A 20,113-nucleotide genomic window follows, 5' to 3' on the forward strand; every position below is an offset into this window, starting at 1 on the left:
CTTCGTATTATTCATAGATTTTTGGCTAACTCAATTACACAGAGAGGTCACAATAAAGAAAAAATTACCTTACATGATTTATTCTGCCTAAAGTGTATTCGGGATCCTAGAAGCTTTGTCAATATCCCTTACTGTGTTGCTTTTTATTTATCTAAAATGGTAGAGGGAATGCAGGACGGGAGTATAATAGGAGGAGGTATTTTTGTTACTCTCATTGGAGAGTATTTAGGTGTTGATAGGAACCAAGGGGGTCCATTACAGCTTTGTAGAGAACAGGTTGAGCCCTTAGGATTGAAAGATTATGTGGGTGCTAAGGTATTGAAAAGTAGACGTAACCAGGCAGTACCCTATGAGGGATCTCATCCTCAGGTAGAGAGAGGCTCAGACGAGGAAATGGAGGAGGCAGAAGACATTAGGGATGTCTTTCGAGATGCTATTCTTGACGTCCACGTTCGTATATATGAGGAAGCAATGACGAACGCGGCCAGACATAGTATGTACGAGCAGTGGAACTCCGAGCGAGTATACGAGGATTATAGGCGACGCCAACACGATAGCTGGGTAGTTCATCAGCACCAGATCATGAGCCAGCTATCATATCAGGTACCAAATAACTATGTACCTACTCGACCTGCTCATTTTTCGCCACACAGCTCCGATATCCGACCACCCTTTAACCGGTATGACTATAACCAAGCCTATCAGAACACCTATAACCAACAATGGAACCCACCTGATGAGATGAACTGGAACCCCTATCCAGACTGATTTGGTTCCATTTGGTTATTTATATGATTTTTATGTTTTTATCTTTTTACTTATTCATGTTTAAACTTATGTTATTGAATATACTTATGTAATCTTTATCATTTTTATTATTATTGTGTACTAATATTTCACATTTAGGATTTGAAAATGGGATATTAAGTCCCATTTCAAATTGCCATGCATGTTTATATTTGTATGTATGTATATTGTAAATTGTACAAAACAGGGTAAAACAGCGCATTTTCAAAGACTGGCATTAAGTTCAGCAAAAGCTACTAATTTTGACGACAAGATGACAAATAAATGTGATGTAACAACAGACGGAATGAACAAATGATATGCACCATTTATCATTCAGCAAACAAACGCCAATATGTTTGGAAACTTTGGTAAAATTTAATCATTTTTCTACGCTAATCACCCTCAATAATATTAAATTGTTACTGATTTCTTGCAAATGAGGGCATTGCAAGATCTTAAGTGTGGGAAGGGGTTAAATTCTTTCGGATTTTTAAAAATTTTTAACTTAAAACACTTGGTTACCATTAAAAATACTAGTAAAGCAGTAGTTGTATTATAATCTAGTGCTCTCTGATAATAAAGAACAGCCCTAGTCTTATATACTGACTACCCAATTCTAGTAAAATTTTTAAAATTTCCAATTGAATGAATTCAAAATCATGTTTATACATATTTATGAACGATAAAACTAGGTGTTAACACCGAAATTATTGTTACCTCAGAAAGGACATAAATTGAGAAACAAACCAAAATGTTAAAATTCATTTAAAATGGAATAGAGGACAATAAAAAGGAAAATAAAAGCCAAGTGTGGGAAAAATTACCAAGTTATCTTAAACATATGTCACGTATTTGTGTAACAAATAATTGAAGATACTTTTGCTTTGGACTAAACTAAACTGTTTTACTCGATGAAAGAAAAGAAGAGATGGATCTACACGATGAATCAATTCCATCGTTAAAAGGAAGTAAAGTATTTCGAAAAAGAAACGCGCTTCTTGATTTAGGTCATGAAGTTGTCGTCCAGACCAGCTGTAGGTTGATGAAAAATCTAGAAAAGTCATCTCTAAAATCAGCAGGAAATCCACGGACCTCAGCATAAAACAGGGTCGCCAAGTGGTCAGATTTATCCTAACCATGAGAAGGATTTATCTCATACAATGGGGGGCACCATGCAAATTAGCTGGATAAGACTAATGAATCAGATCCCCAGAAAGGATAATCTCCTTAAAGATCAAAAATCAGCTTATAAGCCTGATATTACTCAATCCTTGATATTGACCTTAAAGATTGAGAATTCAAACTCATGGAATTCAATGATATCTAAACTCGAGCTTGAACGAGAAAATATTTTGATAAAATTACAAACCGATTTGTTTTCTGAAAACCCATTTTCAATGCGTTCATTACCATTGAACGTAAAATCCTAGGAATTCATCTGGAATTCATTAGGTCATCTGAACCAAATCGGGTGTCAACCGTAAGAACGGTGGTTGCATAGCATGGTCGAAGACAGGACCTTGTGCCAGACCGAAAAATCATAGGATGATCTTTACTATTGCTCCTACCAAGGATAGTAATTGCGTCCGACACGTTATAGACCATAATTAAAAGCATGTCAGGGGACATTGCCTTAACAGTTGCTTGTTCAACGCTTTCCTTTACAACCGGATGGTAGTTTATCAAAAGGTAATATACGGAGCAAGTAAACTGAACGTGTTGCTTTCCCAATACAAGGTTAGCAAGTGGGTGACACAAAATCGCAAGTTTTGAGCTAAAATTTTCAAATCTGAAACCCACCAAACCCATAAAAATATTTTGCAAACACCGGTAAAGGGTTATTCCAGAAAACTTATCTAGGGTAAAAGCTAGATTTAATTTTCAAAAAAATCAAATGTTTTCATAAAGATCCAATTTCCTAAAGGATCTAAATTTTCATAAGTCATGTGAGACTGTAAACCACATCGTTACTACCATTGTTTATACCGCCGTATTGAAATCACTGATGTACAAAGTGTGAAGAATAAAGAAGTGATTCTAGTATTTCAAGACGATATTGCTTGAGGACAAGCAACGCTCAAGTGTGGGAATATTTGATAATGCTAAAAACGAACATATATTTCATAGCATTATTCCTCAAGAAAGACAAGCTTTTAGTTGCAATTGTTCTATTTACAAGTGATATTCGTTTAAATAATAAAAGGTGAAGACAAAAGACAGATTCGACGAATTGAAGACGCAAACGACCAAAAAGCTCAAAAGTACAAAATACAATCAATAAGGTTCCAATTATTGATAAGAAACGTCTCGAAATTACAAGAGTACAAGATTTAAAACGCAAAGTACAAGATATTAAATTGTACGCAAGGACGTTCGAAAATCCAGAACCGGGACCAGAGTCAACTCTCAACGCTCGACGCAACAGACTAAAAATTTCAAGTCAACTATGCACATGAATATAATATAATATATAATTAATTCTTAAAATTAATATATATATTATATTAATTAAAAACCGTCGGCATAAAAAAACAAAGACTTTTGAGTCTCTCCAGCTGGCCATGCGATCGCATGGCCTTGAAGGGTAAAGCTCATGCGATCGCATGAGCATCTGTTCCAGATCACAGGCCTATAAAAATCGAGCTTTGGTGTAACACAAAAATCATTTTTTCCTTCTCCTCATTCATACGCAGTATATATTTATATTTATATTTATATTTTAATTTTAATTCTAATAATAAGGGTATGTTAGCGAATGTTGTAAGGGTGTAAGTCGAAATTCTGTCCGTGTAACGCTACGCTATTTTTAATCATTGTAAGTTATGTTCAACCTTTTTACATTAATGTCTCGTAGCTAAGTTATTATTATGCTTATTTAAAACGAAGTAATCATGATGTTGGGCTAATTACTAAAATTGGGTAATTGGGCTTTGTACCATAATTGAAGTTTGGACAAAAGAACGACACTTGTGGAAATTAGACTATGGGCTATTAATGGGCTTTATATTTGTTTAACTAAATGATAGTTTGTTAATTTTAATATAAAGATTTACAATTGAACGTCCCTATAAATAACCATATACACTCAATCGGATACGATGGGCGGGGTATTTATATGTACGAATAATCGTTCATTTAACCGAACACGGGAATGGATTAATAGTCTATGGAATTATTCAAACAGGGGTGAAATCATGTACAAGGACACTTGGCATAATTGTTAACAAAGTATTAAAACCTTGGGTTACACGCAGTTGATATCCTGGTGTAATTAATAAACAAAGTAATAAAACCTTGTTACAGTTTAAGTCCCCAATTAGTTGGAATATTTAACTTCGGGTATAAGGATAATTTGACGAGGACACTCGCACTTTATATTTATGACTGATGGACTGTTATGGACAAAAACCAGATGGACATATTAAATAATCCAGGACAAAGGACAATTAACCCATGGGCATAAAACTAAAATCAACACGTCAAACATCATGATTACGGAAGTTTAAATAAGCATAATTCTTTTATTTCATATTTAATTTCCTTTATTTTATATTTAATTGCACTTCTAATTATCGCACTTTTATTTATTGTTATTATATTTAATTGCACTTCTAATTATCGCACTTTTATTTATTGTTATTATATTTAATTGCACTTTTAATTATCGTATTTTTAATTATCGCAAGTTTATTTTATCGCACTTTTATTTATCGCAATTTCATTATCGTTATTTACTTTACGCTTTAAATTAAGTCTTTTATTTATTTAATATTTTACATTTGGTTTTAACTGCGACTAAAGTTTTAAAATCGACAAACCGGTCATTAAACGGTAAAAACCCCCTTTATAATAATAATATTACTTATATATATATATTTGTATTTTTTATAAAATAAAACTAATATAGCGTTAAGCTTTGTTTAAAGATTTTCCCTGTGGAACGAACCGGACTTACTAAAAACTACACTACTGTACGATTAGGTACACTGCCTATAAGTGTTGTAGCAAAGTTTAAGTATATCCATTCAATAAATAAATAAATATCTTGAGTAAAATTGTATCGTATTTAATAGTATTTCCTTGTAAAATTTAATAGTATTTTATACCCCTTAGCTTTACGAATATCATTAAATACTATTAAATTTTACAAGAAAATACTATTAAATATGATACAATTTTACTCAAGATATTTATTTATTTATTGAATGGATATACTTAAACCTTGCTACAACACTTATAGGCAGTGTACCTATTCGTACAGTAGTGTAGTTTTTAGTAAGTCCGGTTCGTTCCACAGGGAAAATCTTTAAACAAAGCTTAACGCTATATTAGTTTTATTTTATAAAAATACAAATATATATATAAGTAATATTATTATTATAAAGGGGGGTTTTTACCGTTTAATGACCGGTTTGTCGATTTTAAAACTTAAGTCGCAGTTAAAACAAAATGTAAAATATTAAATAAATAAAAGACTTAATTTAAAGCGTAAAGTAAATAAGGATAATGAAATTGCGATAAATAAAAGTGCGATAAAATAAACTTGCGATAATTAAAAAGTACGATAATTAAAAGTGCAATTAAATACAATAACAATAAATAAAAGTGCTATAATTAGAAGTGCAATTAAATATAAAATAAAGGAAATTAAATATGAAATAAAAGAATTATGCTTATTTAAACTTTCGTAATCATGATGTTTGACGTGTTGATTTTAGTTTTATGCCCATGGGTTAATTGTCCTTTGTCCTGGATTATTTAATATGTCCGTCTGGTTTTTGTCCATAACAGTCCATCAGTCATAAATATAAAGTGCGAGTGTCCTCGTCAAATTATCCTTATACCCGAAGTCAAATATTCCAACTAATTGGGGACTTAAACTGTAACAAGATTTTAATACTTTGTTTAATAATTACACAGGATGTCGACTGAGTGTAACCCAAGGTTTTAATACTTTATTATCAATTATGCCAAGTGTCCTTGTACATAATTTCACCCCTGTTTTAATAATTATAGTGGCTATTAATCCATTCCCGTGTCCGGTTAAATGAACAATTATTCGTACATATAAATACCCCGCCCATCGTGTCCGATCGAGTGTATATGGTTATTTATAGGGACATCCAATTGTAAATCTTTATATTAAAATTAACAAATTATCATTTAGTTAAATAAATATAAAGCCCATTAATAGCCCATAGTCTAATTTCCACAAGTGTCGTTCTTTTGTCCAAACCCCAATTATGGTACAAAGCCCAATTACCCAATTTTAATATTTTTAGCCGAACATCATGATTACTTCGGATTAAATAAGCATAATAATAACTTAGCTACGAGACATTAATGTAAAAAGGATGAACATAACTTACAATGATTAAAAATAGCTTTAGCGTTACACGGACAGAATTTTGACTTACACCCTTACAACATTCGCTAACATACCCTTATTATTAGAATTAAAATTAAAATTAAAATTAAAATATAAATATAAATATATACTACGTATGAATGAGGAGAAGAAAAAGATGTGTTTTGTGTTACACCAAAGCTCGATTTTTATAGGCATGTGGGCTGGAACTGTGCACCATGCGATCGCATGGATTTATGCCTTCCAGGCCTTGCGATCGCATGGCCAGCTGGGGAGAGCCACATTTGGTTGTTTTCTTCTGCCGACGTTTATTTAAATATAATATAATATATATATTAATTTTAAGAATTAATTATATATTATATTATATTCATATGCATAGTTGACTTGTAATTTTTAGTCCGTTGCGTCGAGCGTTGAGAGTTGACTCTGGTCCCGGTTCCGGATTTTCGAACGTCCTTGCGAATAATTTAATATCTTGTACTTTGCGTTTTGAATCTTGTACTCTTGTAATTTTGAGACGTTTCTTATCAATAATTGGAACCTCATTGATTGTATTTTGTACTTTTGAGCTTTTTGATCGTTTGCGTCTTCAATTCATCGAATCTGTCTTTTGTCTTCACCTTTTATTATTTAAACGAATATCACTTGTAAATAGAACAGTTGCAACTAAAAGCTTGTCTTTCTTGAGGGATAATGCTATGAAATATATGTTCGTTTTTAGCATTATCACATACGTAGCTCACTATCTGCAAGGCTTATGACTCATGGTAATTTTTCAATTGTTGTTTGATTTGTTTTGTATATATGCTGTTTGTAACTACTGTTTTGTAGCATTTTAGTAATTCTTGAATATATTAAGAAAGTAATGTAGTTCATAAGTTGTCTTCAAGTCAAACATGTATGGTAAATGGGTGAGTTAGGTTGGGTCACGGATCAAAATGCGTTATGAGTAAGATGGTTCAGTACGGTCGTCCTTAACAATGAATAACAATGGAATGTGTATAAGGTTATAATTTAGCTATTGGTAACACCATGTAATATATTATATATAATATTCGTTACGAGTCAGATGGTACAATTTACGCACACCTTCAATCTTTATCTCGAAAGCATGTTAACGAAATTAGTTAAAAGTACAAATTTTGTCCATCTAACAAGTCCAAGATTGGCTTCATAAGTTCAATATGTTGAACAGATGATCGATTTGTTGCAGATCTGAAACCAACATATTGTGTTTGTGTGTTATGTATTATTAACTCATAGTGTATGCATATATTTTGGACAATTTACACACTTTCGTCAGTTGGTGTTATGTGTATGCATCTATTTTGTTTTTGTATATGCAACTTATTTTCAAGTTGCTAAGCAATGTGCGGCACCATTGCCATTTTGTATACAAAAAATTATATCCGTAAACAACTGCCGCAACGCCTAACAAACCCGGCGCAACGCGAGGGAACACAACTAGTTTGTAAAAAAAACATAAAAAAACTAAGAGAAAATATGAAAAGCAAACTAATTGGACTTGACATACCACAGTGGCCCAATTCATCATATAACTAAAGCCCAGTTGCATAGGACCAGGTCTGGTCCGTTAGCATACAGCTTAGTACGGAGTAATAGTAAATCCCTCCTGTGTAACGATAAAACCTAAACCCTAGCAGCCATCTGTATCTATAAGTAGAAGACGCATGATCTGTTCAACCTAACATCGCCGTCATCTCTATTTCGACATATTGTTCTTTAATTAAGCCTCTAGTCTGGTAATTTTTCTTATTATTTTTATTTATTTATTTGTCTTTTAAAAAAAAAAAAATTTTAGGGCAATGAAGACACCACGTGATAAGGTCTCGTTCGTCGTAACGGTGATGAATAATCACCTTGCCGACCATCCTGTTATATCACCACCCATAAACTGAGCCTAATTTTTATTTTATATCTTTGAATATTTTTGTATATTTTTTTTTTACTTCAATTAAGCACGCCAATGATGATTACATGTTTAATTGCGTATTGTATGATCAAAATCATGATTACAACAAATGTTGCCTTCCTTCTGAGGCTTTTTATATATATTTATTTCGAAAATGATATACGGAGTAATGTAATTTGACAGGTTCAAATGATGACTATTTGCATAGTTCACATGATATATTGTGATTAGAAATTAGAAATTAGTCTTTCGCTCCTATCTGATGAACTTTCTCAAAAATTAAAACATTATATTTTTTTTACATTAACATATGATTTTTAAGATTATTTAAAAAGAAATTGGGATAATGAAGACGCCATGTGATAAGGTCTCGTTCGTCGTAACGGTAATGAATAATTACCTTGCCGACCATCCTGTTATATCACCACCCATAAACTGAATCTCATTTTTATTAAATTAGTATTTTTGGTTTTTATTTTTTATTTATTACTTACCGAGTATATGTTATTTCTTTTGTTGGCAAATGATTAAGAAAAACTTACACAATGACAAGCATATGTCTGAATCAACTTATGTTGTAATTCTTTATTTATGATGCCATTATATTAGCTGATTCATATGGAATTTATTTTATGTTTTTCTGTATTTAATTTACTTTTCAATGGGACCATTCAGAACAGAATGTTGAATCGTTTGGTGTTCATTTGTGTTCCATTTGTCTCTGAAAGCTGTTTTGAACAAGAGTAAAAAAAACAGAACCATTCATCTTCCAACTTTTACTATTCAGTTCCATGGTTCTTTTAATACCCTATTTATTTCGCATTTGTTTTTGCTTTTCATATCTTTGGTCTGTTTTGAACATTATTCAATAGGTAAATTCATGTTTGGTTCTCAATATTTTTCAACTTTAAATTTTAATGTTTATTGTATTTTTTATAGAGTTGTAATCCCTTACATTCATTAATTTGCTTTAATTCGCTTGAAATTTTAGTGACCAATGAGAGCGCGACATGTTGCGCCAAAATCACATGTGATTGAAAAACTTTTGAATTTTTTTGCAATTACATGTGATTTTTTTCGCCATAGCATTGATCCCTTGGATCTCAACTTAATTTATGGATTCAAATGAATATTACTCATCTTTTATATACCATCTATATGCACATACATATTGATTTATATATAAACACAATTTGTTTTTCACCACTTCACGATTAAAGATTTAATTACTTGATTTAAATGTTTTATTATAACAAAAAATTTTAAGTTTTATCTTTTGTTTATGTTTTTCTTTGTAAATATACATGTACCTTATGACTATAAGTATATATTGCTACTTTGCTAAACGTATCTATCTAGTAGTATATTTTTCCATTAATGGTGATATAATTAGTAATTTAGTTTATAACGATATTTCTACCATTATTTTGAATGGAGGTGGATCCTGTAGGTTTTTACTGTAAAAATCTAAGTTGAAACTAGATATGTGATTAGGAACGATGCAAGTAAGGATGGATTGTTGTTGATTAGATGAATTCTATGTGTTTGAAGGTTTATTATCATGTATTGAAGTGTTAGAATTTTGCTTTTGATTTGATAAATTATTTTTAAAAGTGTTCCTATATTTTGTTGTTTTAACTATATTTTGAATAAAGTTACAGTCGGTTGGATATCAAGATATCAAGTTGTTTTTAAGTGTGCATGTAATTGTGGATAGTAGTGAGTAGTGATAGTTTAACTGTGCATATGAATGCTGCATAAGTATGAAATGGCAATTTTATGTTATTTAAAGTGTTGATATAGAATCATTATCAATCGTTGAATTTCATTGAGAATGATAGGGTTTTGAACTATTCAGATTTCTGAATTGAATTTTAGTGCCAAATCATTCATTTTTATTAAAGGTTTTGAATTATTCAGAACTTAATCGTCCAGCAAATGCAGACTTATTATTTTATTTTTTTTTCAATTGAGAACTTCAATCTTTTTGAAATTTGCAAATGATTCCCTCTCTGTAACAAGTCTTTCATCTTCTTGTGTAAGGTAAGTCGTCCTTCTCTTAGGAGGTGAATGATCATGACAATTCTTACAATTCAATTCAGTTTGATTAGATATGTCTTGAAAGAAAGTGATCATGTTCCCTCTCATAGTGGGCTAATTCATGAATTGAATCAAATGGTTTTATTTTAAAGAGTCACTTGTAGGGGCTCCGAAAGCTCACCTCTTTTTTAATAAGTTAGTTAGGATTGCTTGCAGAGTGTGTGGATGGACGCCGGGGATTGTGCCCCTTCCTCTTTATGAACTACTATTAAAACAAAAGTCGAAGTTGCATTAAGAAAATAAAGGTGTTGTATAAACACGTAGAAAGTATTTTCTAGTTTATGTTAATCTAGTTTTACTTCTTATGCTCGTGTCAATACACCATATAATGCTGATGCCTTACATAAATGTATTTTGAACTTATTGATACTGATGATTGCTAACAAGTACGGCAAGAGAAAAAGATGAAACGAGTTTTAAAAAAGAGTAATAGTGGTTTGATGCAACATGCACCTTCACTTGAACATGCTTTTGCAACATTGACTTGGCTTTCACCCCAAATCGACAACTATGTGCAATCAAAATCAACTTTCTTGTCACACTACTTAAGCTTTCGGCCCAAAGTTTTTTTCTTGGCGACCCGTTTCCTATATTAATCACACTTTCCAAATATTCATCTTTTGTCACTCTTTCATAAGCACTATCTTCATTACCATCACCATTATCATTATAATCATCATTATCATCATCTTCAACATAATCCATAATCCTCTGAGCTTCATTAGTAACACCAATAGCACGCCATGCTTCTCCATAACCCCAAATAAGACTTTCAAATGTTTTTAAATAAGGCGAAATACCCATTTTGCACATTATATTGTAAACCGTCATAGCATAATCCATTTTTCCTGCACTGCACCATCCGCTAATGATGGTAGTGTAAATCACCACATTTGGGCTTACTTTTAATTCCTTCATAATTTGTAAAACTGCTTCGGCTTTTTCAGGTTCACCTGCTCGAACATACTCTTTTGCTAATATACTAAATGTAGGTACTAATTAAATCCATTTTGCCGTTCCTGGTTTTGTACTTTTGTCTCAGCATATTGTGTGGATGGGACGTTGGGCATAGTGTCCCTACCTCTGTAGGTACTAGTTAAGAAAATAAAGGTGTTGTATAAACACGACGTAGAAAGTATTGTTTTTCTATTTTATGTTAATCTAGTTTCACTTCTCATGCTCGTGTCAATAGACCATATAATGCTGATGCTTTACTTAAATGTATTTTGAAATTATTGATACTGATGTAAGGATTGCTAACAAGTACGGCGACAGAAGAAGATGAAAACGAGTCTTAAAAAGAGTCTCAAGAGTTCGCGAGCTATTTAATGTTATTGTTGTGTATTTGTAATTTGTAATAGTGTTGTTGTGCCGGGTCTGTATATGCAAAATAGTAAAGATAATTCTAAGTTATTTAGTCAATTCCAGATTTTGCTTATTCTGAAACACAGGTATATATATTATGAAGCCTTTTAGTTGATGTTTCCTTTAGTTTGCTAACATGTTAGACGCTTGGATGGAAATTTCTAAATTATGATCATTACAATGTAATATGATGTTACTGTCTCTATTTAACAACATTTTTCTAACATCATGACACCTTTAAAGAGTAACACTGCAACCATAATTTTTTTTTGATATTGTAAAAATGTTAGTGAGGCCATTATGGTCATAATAACGTGTGGGTACTATAAGCCCTAAAAAGGCATAGAACGCTCATCTAAATGCCCATTCTTGAATGTTGCGTAGGTATGGCGTAAGTGTAGTATTGATAATGAAACAAACTGTTGATTTAGCGGCACAGATAAGTCTATCAAACAGCAGCTCAGTTGAAAAGTTGATGGCTGATCCAGCGTTACTGATTATTTATGTTGCTACATTTGAATTGTTAGTTTGTTAAATGAGACAATTGATAGTCAGGTGGTCAGAATTTCATCAAGAAAATATCCATTTCATATCATTTTAGTAAATAAACAGAATGAAAAACATGTACATAATTCATGGTTTGAGGGGGCAATGAATTTTGTATGTATGCCTGTGAATTAGGCATTTTTTATACAGAACCTACACAATTTGTTTACAATATCTTTATAAGCATGAATAGAGCTCTGCTAAAAGTTTCAATTAAATCTTCAATCTTGCAAACTTCACAAGGCTTTTCTACTTCATATCAACAACTTTTTGTTCTGTAAACCTCAAAACACTAGTTTGTAAGCGTTAATGTGTCCGCAAAGTGCAACATGCACCTTCACTTGAACATGCTTTTGCAACATTGACTTGGCTTTCACCCCAAATTGACAACTATGTGCAATCAAAATCGACTTTCTTGTCACACTACTTAAGCTTTCGGCTGAAAGTTTTGATCTTTCAATGATAACTCCACTTCCTAACTTTTTTCTTGGCGACCCGTTTCCCGTATTAATCACACTTTCCAAATAATCATCTTTCGTCACTCTTTCAAAAGCACTATCTTCATCAGCATCACCATTATCATTATAATCATCATTATCATCTTCTTCAACATAATCCATAATCCTTTTAGCTTCATTAGTAACACCAATACCACGCCATGCTTCTGCAACAAGCTCGATCGTCTTCTTTTGTGGAACAATTCCTTTCTCTTCCATAATTTGCAACAACTCTTCAGCTTTCCATGGCTGCCTTGCTTCTCCATAACCCCAAATTAGGGTTTCAAATGTTTTCAAATTAGGCGAAATACCCATTTTGCACATTATATCAAAAATCATCATAGCATAATCCATTTTTCCTGCACTGCACCATCCACTAATGATAGTAGTGTAAATCACCACATTTGGGCTTACTTTTGATTCTTTCATAACTTGTAAAACTGCTTCAGCTTTTTCAGGTTCACCTGCTCGAACGTACCCTTTTGCCAAGATACTAAATGCGTGAATATCGGGTTTTATCCCGGATTTTATCATGTCTTCGAATATATCTTGACATTTTTCCATTAATCCTACTGAACTCCAGGCATTCATAATGGTACTGAATGTAATCACATCTGGTTTGACCCCAAATTCTTCCATTAACTCTAATGTCTGCCAGATTCGAACAAACATAATCAGTTTTATTGTTCAAGAAAAATTCAAGATTCCTTAACTTTCAGTATTCTTGAAAGTTTAAATGTGAAAAGCATAGTCTTTGCTTAAAGAATTTGCATATAGTCTAAGATATAGTATATACATACATACTAGAGGTGGTAATTCCAAACCTTTAACTTATAAATGGGTCAATTTAGATAAAGCGGAACTTATAAACGGGTCGAATTAGCTAACGGGGAACTTGCCAAATGGGTTGGACGGGCCAAAAATCTCACCGGAGTCTATTGGTTAATGCATACACCTCCGAATTCATTTTAATAAAAATAAAGTAGGTATTTCTAGAGGGAAATCAATGTTTGTTTAACTTGACCCATAATTAAATCGACCCATTTGTCCCATACCATAATAGCCACAAGTATCAACCTAATAAGGTTTTTATTCCCCCCCCCCCCCCCCCACCCACCATTTACATACCAACAACGGTCAATTTTAATCAAAATCCGACTTGTTACCAACCTGCATATTTGCCCCCTCTAAAAACAAACATACCAAACATGACTCACTTAAATTAGAACCTGCCACCTGGCTTTTTACTCAGCCCACCCGACCCGCCCACATCACCACCTCTGATACATACCTCATCAACTCCATCAGAATCTGCAGCATCAAGAAACCCTTTAATAAGCGAATTGAAAACCACATCATTCGGAAGCACTCCAAGATCCTTCATTCGGTAAACAAATCTCATAGCATCATCCATATTACCTTCTCTACAATACCCATTAACAATAATCCCACACGTTCGTTTATTCGGTGCAACTTTATTATACTGCATATCAAATATCATTTCTTCAGCTCTATACGTATCTCCATTCAAAGCATAAGCTTTCGCTATCGTATTATACGTCACAACGTCCGGATTTATACCAAAAGCAATCATCTTTTCAACAACATTCCATGCTTCTAGAATATTCTTCTTACTACACCAAGCTTGAGCAATTATATTAAAAGTTCGATCGTTTGGCTTCACTTTTTCTTCGATTGTCATAATTTCTAATAATTTTAAACATTCTTCGGGCTTACCAATAATCCCGAGCCCTTTAACTAACGTGTTTAACGTGCTTGTTGTAGGCTTACATCCACTATCTTTCATTTTCTTGTACATCTTCATGGCTTCTTTAATGTTTCCCGATTCAGAAAAGGCGTTGATCATTGCATTGAAGAAAATGGAATCGGGTTTTAAGCCGTTGGATTCGACTTTTGATAAGAGGGACGGAATGGAATTGAAACGCTTTTGTAATGTTAAAGCGGCTAAAACAGTTGTGTATGTAACGAGTGTTGGTGTGTGTCCTTCTTCGATTAAATCTCTCATGATTGATTGGACTTCATGTGGCTTTTTCTTTTCGATTAAGATCTTCATTAGTTTGGTTCGTGAACGGACTGTTTGGCAACTGTCGTTTTTGTTTTCGAGACAGATGTTGCAGCGGGATTGGGTTTGTGAACTCACAACGGCTGAAACCGTACCGAAATGGACCTTTTCGTTAAGATGTGTCTCCTGTAACATATGCATATTACACTTAGTTGAAAAAGTAACCTTTTTTAAGTTTGACAGATATGATATATAATGACTTCTTAAGTTGTGATATACCATGGTAGAAGATGCTTGAATCTTTGACTTGCTTGTGATTGGTCCATTTCGGTGCTTGACGATGCTGACAGAATGTAACTTTTCGTTACCAAATTCTCCCATTTCTCATGTAAATGGTTCTCAAGATTATTGAAATGAAACTTTTGCACCAATTTGATGTGTTCAACTGGCAGCACCAAAGATAATTTAACTTCTTGGTGTTGACTTTGACTTCATATTCAGGTTCTTAGCATATACATGATGGTATGCATCTTAGACATCCTATATTTGACATAAATGAGTGAATATTAATCTCAAAAGTATGACTTTGATGGTCAAAACACTAAAAATGGCTCAATAACAGGTTGAAACATTTGGGCATTTATGATCAACTTTAGCATCTGATTTCTCTAAACTATAGATTAGATTATTACAAGTCCAAAAAGCTAATCGGTATCAATCAAAATTTCAAAGGAGCAAAAGTGTGTCTTAAAATAACGTAAGATTCATCAACAAAAGAATAACTATCAAAACAGTACCAGATAACATGACACAAATATTTCAAGAAAAAAATTTCACTTCTGTAAATCAAATATAACCTGCATCATATAATAGATTGTACTTGGCCATTTTTCTACAGTTTCAAGAAAATTAGAAATTGAACACTAACCATTCCAAGATTGCATTTTTAAACATTAGTAAATGAAAGTGAACCAGCATAAAGTGATATTGGTGCTCATAAAATAAAACATCCCTAAATGTACCATTTGAAACTAAGTGTGAACATACCTGTATTGGTGAAGCAGAATGCAAAGAAGAAGAAGAATGGAGATGAATAATGAATCTTTGTATGTGCATGTAGACAATTGTTGTCTAGTGACATCTTGGTAAAATCTTATCCACATATATTATCAAGAAATCCAAAATAATGTTTTGAAAATTCAATCTTTCTTTTTTCTTGAGGTTGCCAGTTTAATAAAATGAGCAAACTCTTTTTCATATTTACTGGAGATTATTTTGCCACGTTTTTTCTTGATTATCTCATCCAGAAAGCTTTCAAAACAGTCCTTACACATTCTTAAAATGGCAACTTTTTACAAAGGGACTAATTATGTACAACAATGAATACTTAAGGGACCATAAACTTTATGTACAATTTACTGTTAATTACACATAAGTCCCCTCATATTATTAACCTTACTTCTTCTACCCATTTATGGTTGTGGGCTTGTGGCATTGGGTTGGGTGTGGATAGAGTTGTGATATGGCGGCGATTTGCAGCACCTGTTTTGCACCACCGTGTTCTTCGTCATCATTACTTCTCACAACTTCCAGTTTATCTTCCAGGTCATCTCGATGGGGTCCACGTGCTCATCGTACGACAACAAGGATGATTGTTTGTATGGCTCCCGATGAAGAGAAATTAACTCGACGAAATCCCCTTGATTTCCCTGTTGTATGTTTCTTTTCCCCTCTTTTTCTATCATGTATTTATTTGTATTGAATTTTGATAATATTATATTAACTGACTTATAGGTTAATGTTTGTGCTCTTGTAATCTTGTGAGTTTTTAATGTGATATACAGTTAATTACCTTTTGAGATTAAAAGGCTTAAAAGTAGATTGTTTATAACTCAATTCTATAGCTTTAGTGCTTTACTAGTGGAATTAAACGTTTCAATTATGTGTTCTTATTTGTTTCATTAATCTGAATCAAAGATATATGAGAAGAAGATTAAGGATATTGGACTATATGAATCATTATGTTTGATTGAAAGGTATATATGAAAATAATAGGAGTATCATCATTATTATTATTATCATGAAGGCTGTTGAAATGTAATATCTAACCTTTAAAGTTCACAGTATAAGCTCATTTAGTGAACTTTTATCAATTGGTTTGGCCACTAGAAATAATATAATGCTCTAAGTGAAAGTTAACGTATCTTAATTTAAATGTTACAGAAGGGTTAGTTAAAAGCATAGTTGTCAACTCGGGACTTGGAATCGTAAATTTCAACTCGTCATTTGTCTCATGACTCGACTTGTAATACACAAAATTAGACACTACTAAGTATCAACATATCTTATAAATCCTGATCCTTCAAGGTTAATAGTACAAGTTTACATAATCTAAAACTCTCAAGAAATTAGATTAGTTTTTATAATATTCAAGTAAATTATAATAAACTCCCAGTAATAAGAGTATATTGTGTTTGTTATAATTGGAATATGAGAATGAGATATGAGATTAAGCTTTGAAATCCACTGGGTAACACGATTGTAATTTGTAAATAATTGACTCATCACTCAGCCATTAACCCCTAACCATTTACTAAATTACTACTTCTCATAGTCTCGTCGACGGTGAAGTCACTGACTGACAACAACCACAACTGTGTACTTCAAAACAAACTTTGTTTTTCCTTTTTTTCTTCCTATTTTTGATATAACACAAAAACCTGCATGTTTTGGTGACCCGTAAGAGTCACAAGTTGACACGACCAGGGCGAAAGTATGTAGGGGTAGGGGGTGGCACCTGCCCTACTGGATTTGAAATTTTCAGTGTTAAATTTTAGTTTTTTTGATGTTGCCCACAGTGGATTTGAAATGTTCAGGCTTAAAATTTAATTTTGCCCCAAAAACCTTCGTATTTTGCCCAAAAGCCTCCAGATTTTGCCCCAACCCAAAAGCCCATGGCCCCAAAAGGTTGTATTTTCATGAAATAATGGAAGAAAAAATTTAAGTAAATGCGAATGCTTTTAAAAAAAATTTCGCTCCCGGTGAAAACATTTCCCGATTCCGCCACTGGACACGACTCAAAAGAGTCGACGATGATCCGTAAGAGTTTTAGTCTTTTGAGAGTTGGGGTTTAAATCTCCTTGTTTTTTGGGATTTTTGACTCGAATCTAACAGCTATGATTAAAAGTGGATGCAAGGCCCTAAATTTATGTTTAAGAAGGTTTTATTTTGGTTCATAGGGATGTTGTCGTGTAACCTATTTGCATAACACAAAGTTCTTTTTTTTTTTAAGGATGTCATAGACTGGACTTCAACAGTTCAATATATCATTTTTATAGGCAATGCAGTATAAATTAACCAATTGGTTCACCCGCAGGTGGTTGTATGTATACATACCAGTGTAATATGTATATGAGGGATAGAGATCCTAGTTTGCGTAGTGTTTATATTTTTCTAGAATTAGTCAGACAGTACACTAATCGTTGGTTTGATTTGAAGTTACCTGAATTATCTATTATATATGCTCGTGCTTATAAAGGTGCACCTGTGGGTTTACTTGCAAATATAGTGTTAAAAAAGATATTATAATCTTTACATAGACTAATAGGGTTTTTATCCACTTCATATTTATCTACTTGACTCTTAATTCAGCATTTGTATGCTACTACCGTCGTGTACATTTTTACACTACATAGTAACTTTTTATACTGAACTTTAGTTAAACAAATCTGTAGAGGTATTATTATTCTAACTTTTTAAGTGTGCTCAAGTGTTTACAAATTGAAGTTTTGGTGTGATTGTGTTAATTTTTTTTATTTTAAATTTATTATTTTACAGGAATGGGAGAGACCAAAACCAGGAAGAAGACCTGATATATTTCCGCAGTTCAGTCCAATGAAAACACCGTTGCCACCTCCATTGCCGTATGACCCTACCGTTGAAGACGATGAGGAGGACGAAGAGAACAAAGAAGATGATGAAGAGGATCCGGACAAGGAAGAACAAGACAAGTAAGGTTATAGATAAAATTCTCTTCTACTTCATTTTTGTTCGACGAAAAGTTGAGATTTTTCTTGAGGATTCTAATGATGGTTAAGGACGTTTTATGAGCTAAATGATGAATTGATGATTCCGTGTCCCCTATAATAATGTCTATGGAGTCTACAAAGAAATGTAATCTATGTTATATGTAAAATCATGGTCTCTATTCTGTTGCACATGTTAATTTAAATTTTTTATTAGCCAAGATGATGGAACAAAACACTTATTACATGTATAACAATTGAATTATTTATAGAGATACAACAATTCATAACTATTCAGTAGTATATTATAATAACTTATAGTGAATAGTGATATTAAACTTGGATAACATTGTCTTCCAACTAACCAACTTATAATTCTAAGGTACCGGTTAATGCTAGTCTTATTAATCCTAACGTACTCCATACTATGCCGGTTAAAATTGAGTTTGAACAGAAGAGGGAGAAAAAATTGGTTCAAGGCGCGGAGATGGAGACTTTTGGCGTTTTCATTAAAGATATTGAGAACGGTTCTCGGATTCGAGTTTCGTTGTGTTTTTCGATTTAGAGTGTTTGTTTTTGTTTGTCTCATTTTGTCTCGGTTTTGTTTTGGTAGTGACAAGAATCCAAGATAAAGCTCAGTATAGATAGTTTGTACGTTTGCAGCTTTTTATATACGAGTCTCTTCAAAGTTCTCTTTTGTATCTCTCGTTAAAGACGTTTTCCATGCGAAAATGTTTTCCGTATTTATATAAGTTTTGCCAAAAAAGAATAAATAAAGAAAAAATTAACCACCTTATACCTAGAACCTTTAGTTTTATAGACTTGTTTAGCAAAAAAGTCATGAAAACTGTAAGAAATTTACAGACAAGATTATAAATAATACTAGGTAGTATGGTTTACCAAATTATGTGTGTTTAAGTCTTTTTCACAATTCGAAGCACTTATACATCACATGTAATGTGCTTGGTACGTGTGTAAATATATTCAGCTGCGCAAGTTACAGTGACTGGTGATGAAAATTAGTGTAAAGTTTTGTGACATTGTCTATTTTCTCATTAAAGATTTCATTTAAAGGTAACCAACTTTATTAATTTCTTGAAGTACGTCATTCATATCTAAAGGTAACCCACTTTATTCTAAATCATCACTATCACTTCAGTATAGAGTCTCGATTAGCTAATAAATAATAAATGTTTTCAAAACATTAATTTTACCTACTTTTCATTCCTGAAATACCCTTTTACTAATAAAAAAAAACTCGGAACACCTGCATTACCTTCTCATATTTTTTGTGATAATACCAACCGATCCTCACCAAACCCTAACTAGATGTCGTTCCCTTCATCTTCTCATCTTTTTTTTTTTGTGAGGATACCAAAACCGATCCTCACCAAACTCTAACTAGATTTCGTTCCATACGTCTGATGAATCTGATTTACTTGGCGATCTTCAAGGGAGAATTGG

General features: G+C 32.7%; 2 protein-coding genes and 3 non-coding genes across 6 annotated transcripts; 4 read left to right on the forward strand and 1 right to left on the reverse strand.

Annotated features, from left to right (window-relative positions):
- Window positions 1–7,981: 7,981 nt before the first annotated feature.
- On the forward strand, window positions 7,982–8,083 carry LOC139887446 (small nucleolar RNA Z43). The gene has a single exon (XR_011773278.1). It is a non-coding gene; the product is annotated as a small nucleolar RNA Z43 (small nucleolar RNA).
- Window positions 8,084–8,273: 190 nt separating this feature from the next.
- On the forward strand, window positions 8,274–8,364 carry LOC139887440 (small nucleolar RNA snR60/Z15/Z230/Z193/J17). Its single transcript, XR_011773272.1, has one exon. It is a non-coding gene; the product is annotated as a small nucleolar RNA snR60/Z15/Z230/Z193/J17 (small nucleolar RNA).
- Window positions 8,365–8,434: 70 nt separating this feature from the next.
- LOC139887445 (small nucleolar RNA Z43) lies at window positions 8,435–8,536 on the forward strand. Its single transcript, XR_011773277.1, has one exon. It is a non-coding gene; the product is annotated as a small nucleolar RNA Z43 (small nucleolar RNA).
- Window positions 8,537–12,135: 3,599 nt separating this feature from the next.
- LOC139883520 (uncharacterized) lies at window positions 12,136–15,807 on the reverse strand. 2 transcript variants are annotated; one of them, XM_071867687.1, is made up of 4 exons: window positions 15,672–15,807; window positions 14,904–15,164; window positions 13,893–14,810; window positions 12,136–13,252 (listed from the first exon to the last, which is right to left on the reverse strand). In XM_071867687.1, exons 2-4 carry the CDS (start codon window positions 15,003–15,005, stop codon window positions 12,389–12,391), a joined length of 1,884 nt encoding a protein of 627 aa, XP_071723788.1. In that variant the 5' UTR covers window positions 15,006–15,164; window positions 15,672–15,807; the 3' UTR covers window positions 12,136–12,388. The 2 variants fall into 2 exon arrangements, with proteins under 2 accessions (XP_071723788.1, XP_071723795.1); XM_071867694.1 differs by having other exon boundaries at window positions 14,904–15,069; window positions 15,672–15,772.
- Window positions 15,808–16,097: 290 nt separating this feature from the next.
- Window positions 16,098–18,923, forward strand: LOC139883537 (uncharacterized). Its single transcript, XM_071867704.1, has 2 exons — window positions 16,098–16,338; window positions 18,462–18,923. The coding sequence occupies exons 1-2, from the start codon at window positions 16,147–16,149 to the stop codon at window positions 18,636–18,638; spliced, it is 369 nt and encodes a 122-aa protein (XP_071723805.1). The 5' UTR covers window positions 16,098–16,146; the 3' UTR covers window positions 18,639–18,923.
- Window positions 18,924–20,113: the final 1,190 nt, after the last annotated feature.

Source organism: Rutidosis leptorrhynchoides, chromosome 1 (assembly GCF_046630445.1).
Source record: "Rutidosis leptorrhynchoides isolate AG116_Rl617_1_P2 chromosome 1, CSIRO_AGI_Rlap_v1, whole genome shotgun sequence".
Lineage (NCBI taxonomy): Eukaryota > Viridiplantae > Streptophyta > Magnoliopsida > Asterales > Asteraceae > Rutidosis > Rutidosis leptorrhynchoides.

What these genes read in the sequence shown, in the direction of transcription:
- LOC139883537 (XM_071867704.1), top strand. Translation starts at nt 16,147, where the DNA reads ATGGCGGCGATTTGCAGCACCTGTTTTGCACCACCGTGTTCTTCGTCA. An exon ending in ATCCCCTTGATTTCCCTGTT is followed by an intron (nt 16,339 to 18,461) that starts GTATGTTTCTTT and finishes ATTATTTTACAG; the next exon opens with GAATGGGAGAGACCAAAACC.
- LOC139883520 (XM_071867687.1), bottom strand. Translation starts at nt 15,005, where the DNA reads ATGGGAGAATTTGGTAACGAAAAGTTACATTCTGTCAGCATCGTCAAG. An exon ending in TTCAAGCATCTTCTACCATG is followed by an intron (nt 14,811 to 14,903) that starts GTATATCACAAC and finishes CATATGTTACAG; the next exon opens with GAGACACATCTTAACGAAAA. An exon ending in ATTCTGATGGAGTTGATGAG is followed by an intron (nt 13,253 to 13,892) that starts GTATGTATCAGA and finishes CGAATCTGGCAG; the next exon opens with ACATTAGAGTTAATGGAAGA.